This window comes from Macrobrachium nipponense, chromosome 4 (genome assembly GCF_015104395.2).
Source record: "Macrobrachium nipponense isolate FS-2020 chromosome 4, ASM1510439v2, whole genome shotgun sequence".
NCBI classification, from domain to species: Eukaryota; Metazoa; Arthropoda; class Malacostraca; order Decapoda; family Palaemonidae; genus Macrobrachium; species Macrobrachium nipponense.
In genome coordinates this window covers 86,102,431-86,121,890 of record NC_061100.1, presented here as the reverse complement: position 1 = coordinate 86,121,890, position 19,460 = coordinate 86,102,431, and the positions used below count along the sequence as shown (strand labels likewise).

Here is a 19,460-nt window from a genome sequence, read left to right as displayed (position 1 = left end):
TGAATGCAATGCACAAGGCCAGAGAAGCATTTATAAAAAATGAGTCCTGTAATAAAATAAGAATAGCGCTAAACAAAAACATCAGAGAACATAAATTTGAAGAACGCAGTGGTAGGAGATGAGGTATTCTATAAGAGGGAAAATGAAAATGAATGGAGAGGACCTCTGCTCAGGTAGTGGGAGTATCGGGAAAACAATAATAGTCAAACATGGGGATTCTTTAAGAGAAGTAGCTAGGATACAGTGACAAGGATTCAACGACGATCACCAGATACAGAAGAGATATCGGCTAGAATAGATAAATCCCATGGGGTGAAGGTAGGTCAGATGGCCCAAATGAAGGGAAGTAGATTGGCTGGAAGGAGAGGAGATATGGGTGAGAGAAGGAATGCAGACAGAAGAGACTATAGAAAGAGAGGTGATAGAGGAAACAGTGGAAGATAACGGGCAAAGTGGGTCAATAGAAAGCGAGTTAATGGAAGAGATACCAAAATTCAAAAAGGGAAATAGAGTTAGGGCTATAACAATGATACAGGACAAGTAGAAGAATGGACTATTTTAGGTCTTTGCAGGAAAAAGATCAAGCCAAGCATGGGCTGATTCGTACAATATACGAGACTCACAGTCAGGTGACAAAGGGTGGGTTAACTTGAGGGATTATAGTCAGGTAGAAAAAATTGAAGATGAAGAGGAGGTGTTGCTGGGATTTGAAAATAGAAGCATAATGGAAGCTAAAGAAAAAGAACTTCTAAGTTGGAGAGATAACCAGGTATATGAGGAGGTAAATGATGTTGGACAAAAAGCTATATCTACAAGATGGATAGTAACTGAAAAGATAAAATGGGGGGGAAGGGGGAAAGGATATGTAAAGCAAGATTGGTAGCTAGAGGGTTTGAAGAAGAAATGGCTGAGTGGGAAAAGGATGCTCCCACATGCAATGCTGAAATTTTTAAAATTCTGTCTAACCATAATAAAGGTGAAAAATTGGAATTGTTATACATTGGATGTCAAAAACTGCATATTTACAAGGTGACGAGATACAAAAAGAGAAGTGTACTTGAAGCCACCAGGGAAGCATGGTTGGAGGGGATTATGGAAGTTGAAGAAAACAGTCTATGGGCTCAAAGGATGCAGCAAAAGCATGGTATTGTAAAGTGGTGAAAGTAGTGAATGGAGCTTCAAGGTGAGAGAAGTAAGACTAGAACCTAATATATTCTTTTGGAAAAAGAACAATAAATTGGAAGGCATTTTGTGTACACACGTAGATGATTTTTGCTACGGAGGACTGAAGGATTCTTAAAGGAAACGATTGGGAGATTGAAAGGGAAATTGCAAGTAGGAGAACAAGAGAGTAAAACGGTTCAAGTATATAGGAGTAGTAATAGAGCAGAGGAGAATAGATTTTCCCTTAATCAGTGGCAGTATATAAATTCCATAAGAGAACCAGAGGCTAGAAGATATACGGGTAATAGAGTGCTAGAACAAAAAGAGTTAACAGAGTACAGATCAGTGGTAGGACAGCTGAATTGGGTATCACTACACACGATGCCAGAAATATCATATGATATTAGCGAATTAAGTAAAGCATTTAAAGAAGGAACAACTCAGGATATGAAGAAACTTATTAAAATTGTGAGAAAAACTAAGAGCATGATGGGCGAAGTTACAATAAGTGAGATGGAAGAAGAAGAAAGTTTATTGGGAAGCCTATGCAGACGCTTCATTTGGAAACATAGAAGAGGTGGCCATACTCAACTGGGTTATATTATTTCTTTGACAGATGGGAAGAGGAGAAGTCCTATATGGTGGAAGTCTAGGAAATCCAGGAGAGTGGCAAAATCCACCATTGAGGCTGAAGCCCTGAGTGTTGGGGAAGCTGTAGAAGGATTGATATATTTCAAGCATTTGTGGGAAGAGGTAGTAAGGAGGGGAGAAATTTAGAAGCCTTGGTTAACACTGAAATAGTAAAACACTAATGACCGCCATCAAATCGAGCACTGGTGTAAGTAGCAAGAGATTAAAAATAGATATTGCTGCAATAAGGGAAACCATTGAATCCGGGGAAATAAAGGAGGTGAGATGGATAAAAGGAAAGGAGCAAGTGGCTGATGTATTAACTAAAGCAGGAGTTTCAGGGGAATGTATTAGAAATTATGTAGAGGTAAAGAGTTGGAGGACAAGAGAAATTAAGAGAATACTAGGTTAGGAAACAGTCGGAGGGGAGGGAGAAAGAGATAAGTGTGATTATATATTGTATAATTGTTATGGGTATAGATAAGTGTGATTATATATTGTAATAATTTGTTATGGGTATTTTATGCATTGTTGAAATATGGTGGGGTGTCCTATATATAGACAACATGTGGTAGATTCTAGAAGGTGTCTGTTGATGTATTTAATGTTGTTGTGACGTCATAGGCTGTGACGTCATAGACAAGATGGTCGGCGGCGTCGGCAGGATGTAAACAATAACACGGGGCAGTAGAAAGCACGTGTTGGTGGTGTGTGGTTGGTATGGGAGAGCTCTCTGTCTGGTAGGAGTTGTTTTTTTGGGTCGTAAGTCTTGTGGTGCTAGTGTTTTTAAGGTGATTTTCTGGAGTGTACTGGAGTTGGAGAAAGCGTACAGGTGGGTAGATTATTCATTTTTTATAGAGAAAGAAAGAGTTAGGCTAGGCCCAAAATTCAAATGTCTAACCATAATAAAGGTGAAAAAATTGGAATTGTTATACATTGGATGTCAAAACTGCATATTTACAGGTGACGAGATACAAAGAGAAGTGTACTTGAAGCCACAGGGAAGATGGTTGGAGGGGTATTATGGAAGTTGAAGAAAACAGTCTATGGCTCAAGGATGCAGCAAAAGCATGGTATTGTAAAGTGGTGAAAGTAGTGAATGGAGCTTCCAAGGTGAGAGAAGTAGACTAGAACCTAATATATTCTTTTGGAAAAAGAACAATAAATTGGAAGGCATTTTTGTGTACACACGTAGATGATTTTTTGCTACGGAGGAACTGAAGGATTCTAAAGGAAACGATTGGGAGATTGAAAGGGAAATTGCAAGTAGGAGAACAAGAGAGTAAAAGGTTCAAGTATATATAGGAGTAGTAATAGAGCAGAAGGAGAATAGATTTTCCCTTAATCAAGTGGCAGTAATATATAAATTCCATAAGAGAACCAGAGGCTAGAAGATATACGGGTAATAGAGTGCTAGAACAAAAAGAGTTAACAAGTAGCAGATCAGTGGTAGGACAGCTGAATTGGGTATCACTACACACGATGCCAGAAATATTCATATGATATTAGCGAATTAAGTAAACGCATTTTAAAGAAGGAACAAACTCAGGATATGAAAGAAACTTATTAAAATTGTGAGAAAAACTAAGAGCATGATGGGCGAAGTTACAATAAGTGAGATGGAAGAAGAAAGGGTTTTATTGGGAAGCCTATGCAGACGCTTCATTTGGAAACATAGAAGATGGCCATACTCAACTGGGTATATTATTTCTTTGACAGAGGAAGAGGAGAAGTCCCATATGGTGGAAGTCTGGAAATCCAGGAGAGTGGCAAAATCCACCATTGAGGCTGAAGCCCTGAGTGTTGGGGAAGCTGTAGAAGGATTGATATATTTCAAGCATTTGTGGGAAGAGGTAGTAGGAGGGAGGAAATTTAGAAGCCTTGGTTAACACTGATAGTAAAACACTAATGACCGCCATCAAATCGAGCACTGGTGTAAGTAGCAAGAGATTAAAAATAGATATTGCTGCAATAAGGGAAACCATTGAATCCGGGAAATAAAGGAGGTGAGATGGATAAAGGAAAGGAGCAAGTGCTGATGTATTAACTAAAGCAGGAGTTTCAGGGGAATGTATTAGAAATTATGTAGAGGGTAAAGAGTTTGGAGGACGAAGGAAATTAAGAGGGGAATACTAGGTTAGGAAACAGTCGGAGGGGGGGGAGAAAGAGATAAGTGTGATTATATATTGTATAATTGTTATGGGTATAGATAAGTGTGATTATATATTGTATAATTGTTATGGGTATTTTATGCATTGTTGAAATATGGTGGGTGTCCTATATATAGACAACATGTGGTAGATTCTAGAAGGTGTCTGTTGATGTATTTAAGTTGTGTTGTGACGTCATAGGCTGTGACGTCATAGACAAGATGGCGGCGGCGTCGGCAGGATGTAAACAATCAACACTGGGGCAGTAGAAAGCACGTGTTGGTGGTGTGTGGTTGGTAGGGGAGAGCTCTCTGTCTGGTAGGAGTTGTTTTTGGGTCGTAAGTCTTGTGGTGCTGGTGTTTTAAGGTGATTTCTGGAGTGTACTGGAGTTGGAGAAAGCGTACAGGTGGGTAGATTATTCATTTTTATAGAGAAAGAAAGGAGTTAGGCTAGGCCAAAATTCAAACACCTGACCTACCTGTAGCGAGTGGCGCGAAATTTGAATTTCTGTCGGGGACGACGGAGTCTTAGCTATGTATATATCTGACAGGTAAGTTGATTGTATGAAAATGAACAATTTTAGGTTCTGTGAACTAAAATTATTCAATATCTTTAAATTCTATTAGTCAAAATAGTACCGCATATTTTCATCTGTTAACAAAAAGTATAAGGTTTATGGATATTTGTGAAATTCTTTTATTTCTCTATAATTTTTCACCACCTTCATGAGATTTCTTGGTTCTGTTAAGATTATAATGTAATCAAACAACTATTTGTCACCTATCTTTACAATTTAGAATAATTGCCAACATTTAATTTTCTTAATAAAGTATCACAAACATGGCTGCATCATTTACCTTCAGATAAAATAAATAGTAGTCCTTTAATTCACCAAAGGCAGGAGATTCTGAGCTTCCCCATCTTCCATTCGGAAACTCATCCCAGTGCTGTGTTCTAGTACAAAAGAATGATTGCAATTTTGAAATGTTACTTTCATTACAAGGAAGAACAGCGTAGTATTGCATACCAAGTATCAAATTCTCAAGAACATTCTGGAATAGAAGTTAACATTTACAGTCAGTCTTCAACTTCTTCAGGAGACTGGTTCCAGGATTCACTCTGCCCTTAAGGAAAAATTTGTATACATTCAAATCCCTTCTATGAGTCTCAATTATGAAATAGCAAATTTAACTAAGGTTATATAACCATGTACTATTTTAGGTCAGTAATAGTAACACTGGCAATCCTAAGATTTTTTATATACTTTTTTAGATACAATATTCTGCTGCTAGTGTTTACACATGCTATACATTCTTATGTAGCACTTTACTTGGTGCAAGCAGCAAAGACAAATTTATATTTCAAATATTTAGCTGTTAACATTTTATACACATGGTTTACATTCTTAGCATACTTTGCACAAGTGGCATAGTTAAATTCTGCACTGAATTTTGAAATTTCAATGGATTTTTCTTTTAAAGTATTTTTCAAGTGTACATATTTCCATATTTGTGTAAGTTAGTCATGTATAAGTTGAAAACTGACTGTACAGTACTTCTCTTGATCTTTTTTCTTACTGGACATATATTCAAAGTTGTTTCCAAGACATCAATGAAGAAGCAACTGAACAAAAGCACTATCCGTTATCACAGATATTTCTTATTAACTGTAAAAATGGCCATTATCATCTATGATATCACATCTGAATACGAAGCAAGTGATACTAACCTATAGATATAGGCTTTTGGTCGAGAGGCCCAAAATATAGGTCTAACATCTTCTCCACTTCTCTTGTAATTTGCTGCAGTCCTCCATGGCAAAGGTCTTCTTGGACTCTGAGCCCATAACCCAAGTTGTTTGAGAATGGCAGTTGTAGAAACTTCTCTAAAAATAAAAATATCAGACTTACATATTTTCTTCAATAAATTCAAAAGCTGGGGCAAGTGACAAAATGGGATTCTCCATCAAACTGATTCATCATTAAATATGTCCCCAGCTTTGGTGTGCTATTTATCAAAAGCTAAAATATTTCCTTAGCACTCACAAAGATAATGAATAGCATATTCTGATTAACCGTCTTACGCCGAAGGGGTATAATAAAAATCGTCTCCCGTATGCCTGGAGCGGAAAAAATATTTTCGAAAAATCGCAGCGCGCTTAGTTTTCAAGATTAAGAGTTTATTTTTGGCTCCTTTTTTTTTGTCATTGCCTGAAGTTTAGTATACAACCATCAGAAATGAAAAAAAAAATCATTATCATATATAAATAATGCAATATATGAAGTCTCAGACTAAAAAATACACAATGCAGTCAAGTCATATGTTTTGTAGTTTACTACCAAAGGATCACTTGCTTAAAAACCACAAACAGTAACTTTAATCTAACATTCAGCCTGGCACCCATCATTCTTACAGACTGCCCTCTTTCTAGCTGTTTAAGGTCTTCCTACCTCTGGTCCAACATTACCCCAGTGAGTATGGCTTGTGCAACCCAAGACTGACTTCTATTTGCCTCTTAATATACATTGAAATTGTCAGTCCCCACAGGGGGTTATCAAAAATGGCATGCCTTGAGGCGGCAGCCTTTTGTAAGAAGTGCTGAAGGTTCTCTCCAGTTACCCTTTTCTCTTACAGGTACTTCTTTCTGTCTTTTAGTTTTCATCCATTCCAACTGATCTCATCAAGCCTAGTTCCACCACTCCTTTACTTCTTTCTTGCTCCAATTATCACCATTTACTTTCAGAGCCTTCAGGATGGCCGTGTGAGTTTAAAATGACTCGGTGGCTTGATTAAATGACTTTATAATATGAATGACAGTTGTAAGTCTTTAAAGCTAAGACTAACCCACTGCTGAATATTGTTTATTCAAAGCTTATCATGAAGTCTGCAGTAATAGCTCAATCTTATGCGACTCAATTTGCACAAATTCACATTAGCACAAACTTCTAATTGGAACCTAACTAATTATCATATAAGAGTTAATATCCACGTTCTAGCTATTACATGAGTTGAAGTGCTGGATTTCATGTGCCATACTCACCTATTAAGAGTGTAGAAATGAATTCCAGGAGCCATATCAGCATCAAATAATTCTTTTATAAGAGTGACCATTTGATGAATGCCATAATTTCTGATAGCCTCATCATTATCCTTTAGTGGTGCTACCACATCCATGATTTCAGATGGAACATCAAGCTTGGAAAGCTTAACAATGTGCCTCAAAGAGTCATAGCTCTGAATAGGCATCAGGCCAGGAATTATGGGGCAATTGATTCCTATGGCTTTGCAATCTCTGACAAACTTGATGAATGTTTCAGCCTTGAAGAACAATTGTGTGATGATAAAATCTGCACCTGCATCAACCTGAAAATATACATTTTACAAAGGAATTATTCTTCTAGCAGCCTTTGAAAATTTAAAGTAGAATGGAACATTCTAATACATTAATTTCAAGTTGGGAGGCATTCTTAAATTGGAGGAATTCTAATAAGAAAAACACTTTGATATATTAGAAGAGGGGTAGGGAACATGTGCTCACATTTGGGCCATATAAGATCAGCCAAATCATTTTATACTACCAGTAAAGCAATTCATATACAAGTTCCTATAAAAAGAATCAAGAACTAAAATGAGAATTGCTTTTTGAAGAAAAAAAATACTTTCATTCTCTACCATTATCCCCACATTTGTTCATAATCAACGTTATAGAAATTAATTTCTACATACAACCCTGTATTTTTTATATTTAAAATATTTTTTAAATGAGTCAAGAAGCAATAATTATTAAAAATTTGACATTTGCAAATGAGAAAATCTTTCAGAAGAATCAAGTTCATATAGTTTAAGTTTGTTCTTTTCTTAATTATGGTTAATACGTATTCTTTTTCTTTTCTAAATCAACTACACAACTCACCATCAAGGATATAGAAGTAACTTTTGTCAACTAAGGAAATTTATTTATTTATAACCCTGATACTTTTTTACCTATTCTGTTTCCTTAAATATACATTTCCCTTTTATTTCTTTATCTATTTGCAATTCCAGCTATTGAATTTGAAGAAGTTAATGTCTTTATTAGGCTCAGAGGTCTGGATAAACTAATCCTTTATACTAATAATAATAATAATAATAATAATAACAATAATACTAATAATAATAATAATAATAATAATAATAATGGCTACAGAGGGGAGAACTAAAGAAGGAAACTGAAGGAATGATAACAGCGGCACAAGATCAGGCCCTAAGAACCAGATATGTTCAAAGAACAATAGACGGAAATAACATCTCTCCCACATGTAGGAAGTGCAATGCGAAAAATGAAACCATAAACCACATAGCAAGCGAATGCCCAGCACTTGCACAGAACCAGTACAAAAAGAGGCATGATTCAGTGGCAAAAGCCCTCCACTGGAGCCTGTGCAAGAAACATCAGCTACCTTGCAGTAATAAGTGGTACAAGCACCAACCTGAGGGAGTGACAGAATACGATCACGCAAAGATCCTCTGGGACTATGGTATCAGAACGGATAGGGTGATACATGCAAATAGACCAGACGTGACATTGATTAACAAAGTCAAGAAGAAAGTATCACTCATTGATGTCGCAATAACATGGGACACCAGAGTTGAAGAGAAAGAGAGGGAAAAAATGGATAAGTATCAAGATCTGAAAATAGAAATAAGAAGGATATGGGATATGCCAGTCGAAATCGTACCCATAATTATAGGAGCACTAGGCACAATCCCAAGATCCCTGAAAAGGAATCTAGAAAAACTGGACGCTGAAGTAGCTCCAGGACTCATGCAGAAGAGTGTGATCCTAGAAACGGCGCACATAGTAAGAAACGTGATGGACTCCTAAGGAGGCAGGATGCAACCCGGAACCCCACACTATAAATACCACCCAGTCGAATTGGAGGACTGTGATAGAGCACAAAAAAAAAAATAATAAATAAAAATAATAATAATAATAATAATAATAATAATAATAATAATAATAATAATAATAATAATAAAGCTGATTAAAGCTAACATTTTTTATAGACTGTGAACCCTAATGGCCCAAATAAGAAAAAGGTTCCCACCCTTGCATTAGAGAAATTTTTAGTAAGAAAACATTTTTGGAATACAGAGATTTTTGAGAAATTGTTTACCTCTGCATAATACTCAAAGACTTTAGGTTGTGAAATGACTCTCTTTCACTTCATATCGCTAAAATATGACCTTTTGTTACATATGAGAAAAATTCAGACATCTAAAGCAATACATTTTAAAACAGGAAAATAGTTTTCATTAAGGAGCCATTTTTTTTACATGGAGAGGAATTATACTCAGTAAGGCACTTAATTAAGCAGTTTAACAAAACCACTCCCACTGAAAATCTGATCACAGTAAGCCTTATGCCAGGTATGATCAATCATTTATACATCACCAAATAATGAAAGAAGGATGAAAATTCAGTTAATGTTATGAAAAATTCACAGTTGGCAAAACTTTTGCTGCAGGCACCATGATGGTTTAGATGTGTGATGAGGACAAGGAACTGTTAGAAAAGTACTGGATAAGGAAGTACTGATGAAGGCCCAGGAAATCATAGGATAGTGTACAGAATTCATATCACATCTAACCCAACAAAGGGAAATGATCAGTACTATTTCAAGTAACACTGAATAACAGTGGTGTGTTGAAAGCTGCAGATAATTGTCAAAAAGTTTTCCAAGAAATTACAGAGGTAATTGCAAATGATAGCATATTGTTAGTGATGATAAAGAATGCCAGTATACCCCAACATTTTGATGACAACAATGACAGATCTTAATTGATTAAACAATATACTAAACCTTTTGTTAATGGGCAATGCAGTTAATTAATGCAAGCTTGCAAATCTACATTGCCAGGAATCCTTTAGCCTTCAAGGCTATCTCAGGGGTTGCAATCAGTTCATATCCAACCTATTATCCAGAATCATCAACTATGTATGATAATCTTGAGACTGTTCCCCTAATTGCTTTCTGTACTCTTCACCCTCTCCAAACTTTCATTTCTATGTAACCTTCAAATTTACAACAAAATACCAACTCTCTAGAGCCATCCTTTGGCCTTGGCAGGGATCCGCATGATGGCCGCCTTTCTCTGCCCTCCCCTCTTCCATCTTCTAGCAGCTGAGTCCTATGACACCCTTAACTGTAATGCAGCCTTCAATAAGCAAGATTGCAAGCATGGTTCAAATTATGGCAAACTTTAATAAAAAAATAAATGAAAACATACATTTTGATGAAATTCTTCTCTTTCTTCTGGCATGTAAGTGTTAGAAAAATCTTTAAAAATTGGTGAAGGATGCACAATGCATGAAACACAGACTAACAAAATTCAATAATAGATGTAAGCTACAAAGTACATAGCCAGATTATTAGAAAATGCTAACCTATGTTAAAGTATGTTACAAAGAGCTAGCTCTCTCTCTCTCTCTCTCTCTCTCTCTCTCTCTCTCTCTCTCTCTCTCTCTCTCTCATTGAATGACTTACTGATGCACAAAATATTTTTTCAACATATAAAAAAATTAACAGTAATTTACTGTTACATACAGGGCTCAAAATCATGACAATTAACCTCTTGCATAGTATCAGCCAGCAACTGGTGATGCAAGCTGTATCAGTCTCACATATCCACTCTTGCATCTGACTGTGAACACTCACCACAAGAAAAAACAAAACACAGATCAAGGTAATTTCACAAAGCACTTGTAAGAGCTCGGCAGAACTGGCATATTTTTGTTTCTGGAAAGGAAACATACCACTTCAACTTCAACAGGGGAACTAAATTTAAACTAACCTTTTCTTTTAAGTGATTTAAATCATCTTCATATGAATCAGCCTCAGGATGGCCGGTAGGGTAACCAGCAACACATATCACAAAATAGTCCCCAAACTCCTTTCTAATGTGATTCACTAAATCTGTGGCATAGTTAAAACCATCCTGAGGTGGAACCCAGTCATCTGCACCATTTGGAGGGTCTGAAATAAAATACAAGTTTACTAAAGGATATTAACTGACATACTATAAGAACATTATACAAGCAGATAGCAATTAAATCACATTAGAACAGTCATATGAGATGCTAAAGGATATACAAGGCCTACTGTGAAAGAAAATGAAGGGAGGAAGTCCAAGGGGTGCCCTGCAAAGACAAAAAGAAGAAATGGGAAAAAGGGAATCAGAACCTCACCTCAGGTTTGTATAGTTAAGAAAAAACAATTTACTTTAAAAAATTGCGATTTGTTCCTAGACATTATGCAAACCCTCAGTCCTGTTCTATAAGAAGACACTGATTGGTGGGAAAAATCTGAGTGGGCCTCTATGAACCAATGGTGTCCACCTGACCTGAGTTTCCTTCCTGGTCAAAATAGCAAGGAAGGTAACCAAGCCTCTGAACCATTGATCAGAGTGTAGGAACTGCTTGGTCAATGGTCAGACTTTGAATCATTTCATATGAGGGAGGTGTATGTAACCTCATATGAAAAAACCAAAATTACCTTTAATGTTGGAGACAATAAGGCAAAAACAAGTATTGGGTTTGTCCTATGTCAGGGCCTCCTTTCTCCCCTTGCTAGGGAAAGGAGAGGATATAATCTACTCAAAGGATATATAAAAAATGCTCTAAGAATAGTCTTACCTGCATCAGCCGCCACTTCCAACATGTGACAGACCCAACTCTGTCTGAAGGAAAAAAAAAGAGTAGAATGAAGGGAAGAGAAGGAGAGCCAATCACTCTCACATTCAAACCCATATTCGTACCATACAATAAAAGGCGAGATGTGACCTTGTCCAGTTAGAGCTGGGTTAGCTACACATGTTGAGCAGCCACCACAGGTCCCAAAGAAAAAGTCTAGGGACTTGCAGGCTATGTATATCCCAAAGGTAAAAAGAGGAAAACGTGGTCTGATTAAACCACACCCCACCTTTCAATACCTGAGGCATAGGTTCTTGTGGAATGCAAGGGAAGGACCAACAACTCTGACTTTGTGAGCTCTTGGACGAAAGGTACTGGTGTCATTTCTTCCTTCTGCGGAGTACACTTTCCTGACTGCTTCAAGAAGAAACAGTGTTCTTAGACACTTCTTTCTTGGTGCTAACGAAGAGTCGTCACACTCAGGCCAGAGATGTCAAATCCTCTTCAGATAGTGCTGTAGCACTCTAACAAGACAAAGTAGCATCTTGTCTGGATCATTACTACAAAAATCCTCTAGTGAGGGGATCATAGAGGCCTTGAACCTAGCATCGGGGACTGATGGGTTCTGAGTCTTTGTTACAAGTCCGGGATGGAATTGAGTGTAACCAGTTCCCATCCCTTTGAGAGGTTAACATTGCAAGATGGACCATGAAGTTCTCAGACTCTTCGCCGATGCCAAGGCAAGCAGAAAGACGCTCTCAAGTGTCAGATCCCTGTCTCATGACTTATAAAGGCTTGTAAGGCAGATGAGTCAGGCTCCTTAATACAAGAGAGACATGAAATTCAGGAGGCCTGAGATCCCTGGGTGAGCAAGACCTCTCAAGCTCATCATTAGCAGAGATATTTCCAAGAACACAGAAATATCTACACCTCTCGGTATCAGGACTAGGCCTAGGGCAGACCTACAGCCTTCAACTGCAGACGCTGATAGGAGCTTCTGCTGGTGACAACTTTGGATGCACACTTAGAAGCAGAACCTCTATGACTGCCAACAGGTGTGCAAGCCACAGTTTGCACTCCTGTGGCTCCCATTACACTAGACCCTGGGGACAGCATAATGGTTCCTCTTCCCGAAGGAACAGGAGCACCAACGGAAGACACCCAACTGTCTCCTCAGTAGGAGGAGGCAGACCCTTAGAAGTCCCATGACGAGACTTCTTAGGGGAGGAGAGACTACCTTTTTTGTCAGGCAAGCCTTAAAAGGAGGAGACAATAACGAAGCTGAAGTCAATGAGGAAAGATGACACCTCATGAGCTCTCTTCTTCTTTGCCAGTTTCCTCGGGATGATGGTGAGATCCCTCATCTAAGGAGCAACCGGAACAGCAGGAGCTGGAGTAGATGCAAGAGCACCTACCACTAGAGAAAGAACGCTATAGAGGAGTCCCAACTACCTGAGGGAAACCCTGGGTTGGGGGGGGGGGCGGGGGGGGGGGGGGGTGGGGGGGGGGGGGGGGGGGGGGGGGGGGGGCTGAAGTACAGTATGAACATGACAGCAAACCCAGGTGGAGGTGGCACTGAGGGCTGGGTTGTAGGTATATGGGAGTGAGTGCCCATCACCACTGAAAGAGTCACATTTGTTGGGTGATGCGCCAAAACCACTGGTGCACGAGTTACAAGAGTGCTAGAGAAGTGTGACTAGGCCTTGCCATGAGGGAATGCCAAGGAGGCCTTGTGTCAACCAAGCCTTCTGCAGATCACCAGACTGTGACATCGCCACACCTCAGAAAACGAGTCAGGTTAGTAGTAGGAGTCCCTCCTCCCCGCAAGAGAGAAATATCCCCCTCTGAGTGAGATGCCCCTGGATAAACGTCATCCTGAGCACCAGGCGAGATTCTCCCTGAAGGAGAAACAGCAATTATTAGAAGCATGCTAGGAAAAAGGAAGGGTGATGAAGGGTCGGAAACCAAGGGTTTCATCGGGGCATTCCCCCCAGATGAAGCCCTGGCAGCCTTCCTCGACACTTCTTCCCCTCAAACTTCCCCCACTGCTCAGATGACCAAGCAAAACACTCAGTATAGGTAGTCCACACTTATCGGCGGACTTGGTTATTGGCAATCTGGTTTTAGCTCCATAAAATAGGCGATTTATGGCACCATAAGGGGAAGAGGTCCAGTTATCAGCACCTTAAGGCACCTTATGGCACCGTAAGGGTTCTTATGGCAAGCCATAAGGGTGCTTATGGTGCCAATGACCGGTTATCAGCGCCATTAGTGCCATAAATCACTGAGATAAGGGAGCCCACATATTCTCAAGGCTGTGGCTTTGATTAGACTGATGATGGTTTTGGTGCAACCCTCATTTATATTCGGGGGGTCACCAGGGGTCTCTGTGAGCTGAATTTTCATTGGTTGGGGGGTGCAATGCTTCTCTCCTATTGGTGGCTGGAAGGAATAATTTTTGGCAGGTTAGAGGAAGACGAAGACGGCATAGCTATAGCAAAAGTAGAAGCGGGCGACAAAGTCGTTCCCGAAAAAAATAGGAAGCATGGCCAAAAGGAACCTCATCATAGAAGCATAAGCAGTCGAAGGAGCTTCTTAGTCTTCTGTCTCTTCTTCTTTGGATAACACTTTAGATGACACTAGAGAAAGAGCCTAATCCACAGGAGCTTGAGACTTAACCACACCCAGCTTGCGACAAAACTCCAACCAAAGGGGCTTGAGGAGTTGTGACATCTACAAGTACAGAGATATCATGGGAGCTTTATTAAACAGACAAAATACTGTCTAGCTTCAACTGAATCATGGGATCCACTTCAGAGACACCAGAGGAAACTAAAGGAGCTGGTGGTGTCAATGGGGGATTCAGGCGCAACTGTGCGCTTGTCTGGCTCCAAGCAAGCAGGTGCCACAGGGCGCTTGTTGACTGCTGAGGGTTCGGGCTCCAACGGGTGCTTGACTCTAACCAAAGTGTAGACATACCGAGTACTCTGGGACTGCTGGAGAAGCAGGAGCCGAAAGAAGCACTGACGCCTTGTGAGGTGCAGACAAACAATGACGTGCCTTGGGCGCTGGGGGAGCATCAACTTCTGAGAGGCAATTGGAAGAAAGACACTTTTGACAGAGACCAATGGGGGAAAACGTTACATCCGTAAGGACTTAGCGGCCCTCTTTAAAGGACGAGACTTACTCCCTGAGTGCCACTGATGATGTGGGGAGGAAGCCTCTAAACTCAACAAACTATGCACATCTACAGAGAGACCTTTCCATTGGTTCTTTGTTGCAACCTGGGATGTGCCAACAGGTTGAATTGAGGGGGCAACTGCTCATAGGCAGACCCCACTGACCTCCTTGGGCTACCAGTTTGAATCCTCCCAGGTTTTGAGGAGTATATGCCAGTGACCTTTGCCTACGAGAGTCGATGGGACGAACAGCCACCTCCACTAATGCTACACTATCACTTTTAACTTTGTCCATAAGGACTTACACTGGCAAACCAAGCTGCTCCATCACCTGCACTAATAAAGCTATGTGCTTATCAAGCTTTTCTTTGAGGTTGGTGATGGGGTTGGGATTGGAAGTGTGGGAGCCTGAAACTGGAACAGGGCTAACGAAATAATAGAAACACTCAAATCCGACTTTAATTCGGAAGATCCCTGGTTAGATGATTTTGAATTTGTCGTAGCTGAAGCCTTTCCTTTTCTCTCTCTATCTAACTTCCTTAAGTGAGAATAAATTTTTCCATGTTCTCTTGTCCCACTCAATACACTCTGCACATCCGTATACAAAGTATGCAAATCTTAAGATTCTTTAGTCACTCTTCTGTTAAACCTTTAGCACAATATCTAAAGTTAGACAGACTTGAGTCTGACATCGTCACAAACGGTTAGTCAAGTCGGTAACAAAAGTCAAAGTTATAAAGAGTCCTCTAATAAGGAATCTAACATTATCTGAATACTTAATGCTTCACCAATTGTGATGAACCAACAATCAGAAAAGTTGAGAATTTCAGAATTAACTTTAGCTGACAATCAGTGTACAGCCACAGCCGGCAGAAACAAACTGAGCTCTTTGCCAAGTTGTTCCTCTCTTTCCCTGAAAGTGGGCAAGGCATTGTTACCTAGCCATAACAAAACAGAAAAATCAGCACGACCTGCGAATATTGTTATTCCAACTGCTGGGTGAGTGACTCTCTTAGCTATATAACTACTGGGTAAGTTACATAATTACAAAATATGTTTGTGCTTTACTTTCTGTTCACAAAGAAATACAGTGGAACCCCCTTATCCATGTTGTTGGCATTTGCACTCTCGTATTTGCAGTTTTCTCTATGGAACATATCTACCCATTATTCGCGGGAAATTCGCATACTTGCATCATTTTTCTATGGGAAAGATCCACAAATTACTGTATTTTCATATCAATTTCATTATTAAATGCACTTTTGTGATAAAACTATGAAGAAAACCAGGTACAAGCATTTTCAGTAGGTTTCTCTTAAGTTTGAACTGAGAAAATGGGGAGTTTTAAGGGTTTTTATTATAGGGGTTCTAAGTATTTGTGGATTCTAGCTTTTCATGGGGGGTTTCAAGCACATTCATTGCAAATAAAGGGGGACCACTGTATATACTTTCATTTGAAGTTTATAATATTATATTTCATCATAAAACTCTAAATACATATCCATCAATTTATCTATCAAAGTAAGATATGACTTTACCATAATTTCAAAAGATCATACCAAAGAATCAAAGAACCAACACTATAAATATGATATTGTTATTTTACAATAAAGTTTTGTACATACTTACCTGGCAGATATATACTTAGCTTACGTCTCTGACGTCACGACAGAATTCAAAACTCGCGGCAAATGCGACAGGTAGGTCAGGTGATCTACCCCACCCGCCGCTGGGTGGCAGGTGTCTGAACCAATCCCCCTTTCCAGTCATAATTTTTCTTCCACCTGTCTCCTGAGGGGAGGCTGGGAGGGCCATCAATCGTATATATCTGCCAGGTAAGTATGTACAAAACTTTATTGTAAAATAACAATATCATTTTTGTACATGAACTTTCCTGCCAGATATATACTTAGCTGATTGACACCCTTGGTGGAGGGAAAAAGACAGAGGTAACAAGGAAAAAGGGGAAACAACATCTGTTGTAGGATACTAACAACCTTGGTTCTTACCTGATAAGGCTGAAGACTTCATAGTTACTGTCTATTAGTCTGCAAAGCCTGAAGAGCTACAGCGAGGGCGTGACCTACAGCTGAAAAGACTCTTTGGGTCTACCGAAGGGATTTGATATCCACTTACTCAGTAGAATCCAAGTCGGATCATGTCAATGGGGATTCGCCCTCTTAAATGACAGAGCCTGACCACTACCAATGCAGGGAGCTCTAGCACGAACAGATCACCTAACCATTCTAAATGTTAGCAATACGAATAGAAAGAGATGCCTACCCGCATCCTCTTTCAAACAACCATAAAAACACAACACAAACAATAGGGGAAAAAATTTACAAAGGATATGCTTCAGCTCCCTGCCCCAGCACCGAATCCGCCGATACATACGGGCCTAACGCGAAGCACTTCTCGTAAGTAATCTTGACGTCTCTAAGGTAGTGGTTCGTGAATACTGAATTGCATCTCCAGAATGTTGCTTTCATCAGATTCTGGAGTGACATATTCTTGTTGAAAGCCAAGGACGTCGCAATGGCTCTTACCTCGTGAGCCTTGACTTTCAAAAGCTTGAAGTGATCCTCACCGCAAGCCAAATGTGCTTCCTTCACGAGGCTTCTAATAAAAAGAAGGACAAAGCATTTTTAGACAATGGTCTACTGGGATCCTTAACAGAGCACCAAAGTCTGTCCTTAATGCCCTTAAGAGACTTCTTCCTCTGGAGGTAGTATCTTAAAGTCCTCACAGGGCAAAGAGTTCTTTCTGGCTCTTCCCCTACCAGGGAGCTAAGCCTGGAACCTCAAAACTCCTTGGCCAAGGATTTGAGGGGTTCTCGTTCTTAGCTAGAAAAGAAGGAAGGAAGGAACAAATCACGGAATCTTCTTTGAAACCTACCCTTCCTTCTAGAGCATGAAGCTCACTAACTCTTTTGGCAGATGCTAAAGCCAAAAGAAACAGAGCCTTCTTCGTAAGATCCTTGAAAGAAGATGACTGGGGAGGTTCGAACTTCGAGGACCTCAGGAAACGAAGAACCACGTCCAGGTTCCAGCTCGGAATTTGAGACGAGGGTTTCTTGCAAGTTTCAAAAGATCTTAGCAGATCATGTAGATCTTTGTTGTTGGAGATATCTAAATTCCTGTGCCTAAACACAGCTGCTAACATGCTCCGATATCCTTTGATGGTCGAAACTGCAAGACCACATTTTTCCCTGAGAAAAACCAGGAAATCTGCGATTTGGGTCACAGAGGTACTGGAAGAGGAAAGCTTCTGGTTTCTGCACCAACGGCGAAAGACGTCCCACTTCGACTGGTAGACACTAAGGGTAGAGGGCCTTCTAGCTGATGCGATAGCCTTCGCTGCCTTAGCTGAAAACCCCTTCGCTCTGACAAGACTTTTGACAGTCGAAAGCCAGTCAGATTGAGAGCGGGGAGGTTTCTGTGATACCTGTCGAAGTGGGGTTGTCTGAGCAGATCTACTCTTTGTGGAAGAGCTCTTGGAAAGTCCACTAGCCATTCCAGTACCTCTGTGAACCAATCTTGGGCCGGCCAGAATGGAGCTACCAGTGTCATCCTTGTCGCTTCCGAGGCCGCAAACTTTCTGAGTGTTTGACTCAGAATCTTGAATGGAGGAAAAGCATAGACGTCCAGACCTCGCCAGTCTAGGAGGAAAGCATCGACTGACACTGCTCCTGGGTCCGAGATCGGGGAGCAGTAGAGGTCTATTCTCTTGTTCTTTGCTGTCGCAAAAAGGTCGATATGAGGTCTGCCCCATAACCTCCACAGGTCCTGGCAAACTTCTGAGTGCAGAGTCCACTCCGAGGGGAGCACTTGATTCCTCCTGCTCAGGAGATCGGCTCTGACATTCCTTTCTCCCTGTACGAACCTGGTGAGGAGAACAATCTTCCTTGCCTGAGACCACAACAGCAAGTCCTTCGCTGTTTCGTACAGGGAGAAAGAGTGTGTCCCCCCCTGCTTTCTTATGTAAGCCCAAGGAACTGTGGTGTTGTCCGAGTTGACCTGAACTATAGCATTTCGGACGTGGGGCTCGAAGGCTTTTAACGCCAACCACACTGCCATCAACTCTTTGTTGTTGATGTGCCAGGACACCTGTTCCCCCTCCCAGGTGCCTGACATTTCTCTTGACCCTAGGGTCGCACCCCAACCCGTCTCCGACGCGTCGGAAAACAATACTTGGTTCGGGTTTGGCATGTACAGAGACAGACCTTCTGCAAATCGGAGAGGATCTGTCCACCACAGAAGGTCCTTCTTGATTCCTTTTGATATCCTGAAGGAGAATTCCAGGTCTAGAGAGAGACACCTCCAGTTCCGGTAAAGGAAGAATTGGAGAGGTCTGAGATGCAACCTTCCTAGAGAAACGAATTGCTCCAGCGAGGAAAGTGTCCCCAACAGACTCATCCACTCCCTCGCTGTGCATGCATCTTTCTCTAGGAAGGTCGTTAGTTTCTCTTGGCAACGAGCAATCCTCTCTGGTGACGGATATGCCCGAAAATCCGGAGAAACCATCCGAATCCCCAGATATATCAGCTCTTGACTGGGGATTAATTGTGACTTCTGGAAGTTCACCAGAAGCCCCAACGAACTTGCTAAAGTCAGTGTCTTTTGTAGGTCCTCCAGACATCTTTCTTGTGAGCTTGCTCTGATCAGCC

The 19,460-nt window shown here is 40.4% G+C and overlaps 1 protein-coding gene across 3 annotated transcripts in view; it reads right to left on the bottom strand.

Moving 5' to 3' along the window:
- LOC135210982 (methylenetetrahydrofolate reductase (NADPH)-like) overlaps window positions 1–19,460 on the bottom strand; it is a 183,386-nt gene that overhangs the window by 23,274 nt on the left and 140,652 nt on the right. For all 3 annotated transcript variants that reach the window (XM_064243981.1, XM_064243982.1, XM_064243983.1), the window contains exons 6-9: window positions 10,778–10,959; window positions 6,984–7,306; window positions 5,673–5,828; window positions 4,802–4,898 (exon numbers count right to left, since the gene is read on the bottom strand). In XM_064243981.1, coding sequence (XP_064100051.1) covers window positions 4,802–4,898; window positions 5,673–5,828; window positions 6,984–7,306; window positions 10,778–10,959 — 758 coding nt within the window. The remainder of the gene's footprint in view (window positions 1–4,801; window positions 4,899–5,672; window positions 5,829–6,983; window positions 7,307–10,777; window positions 10,960–19,460) is intronic.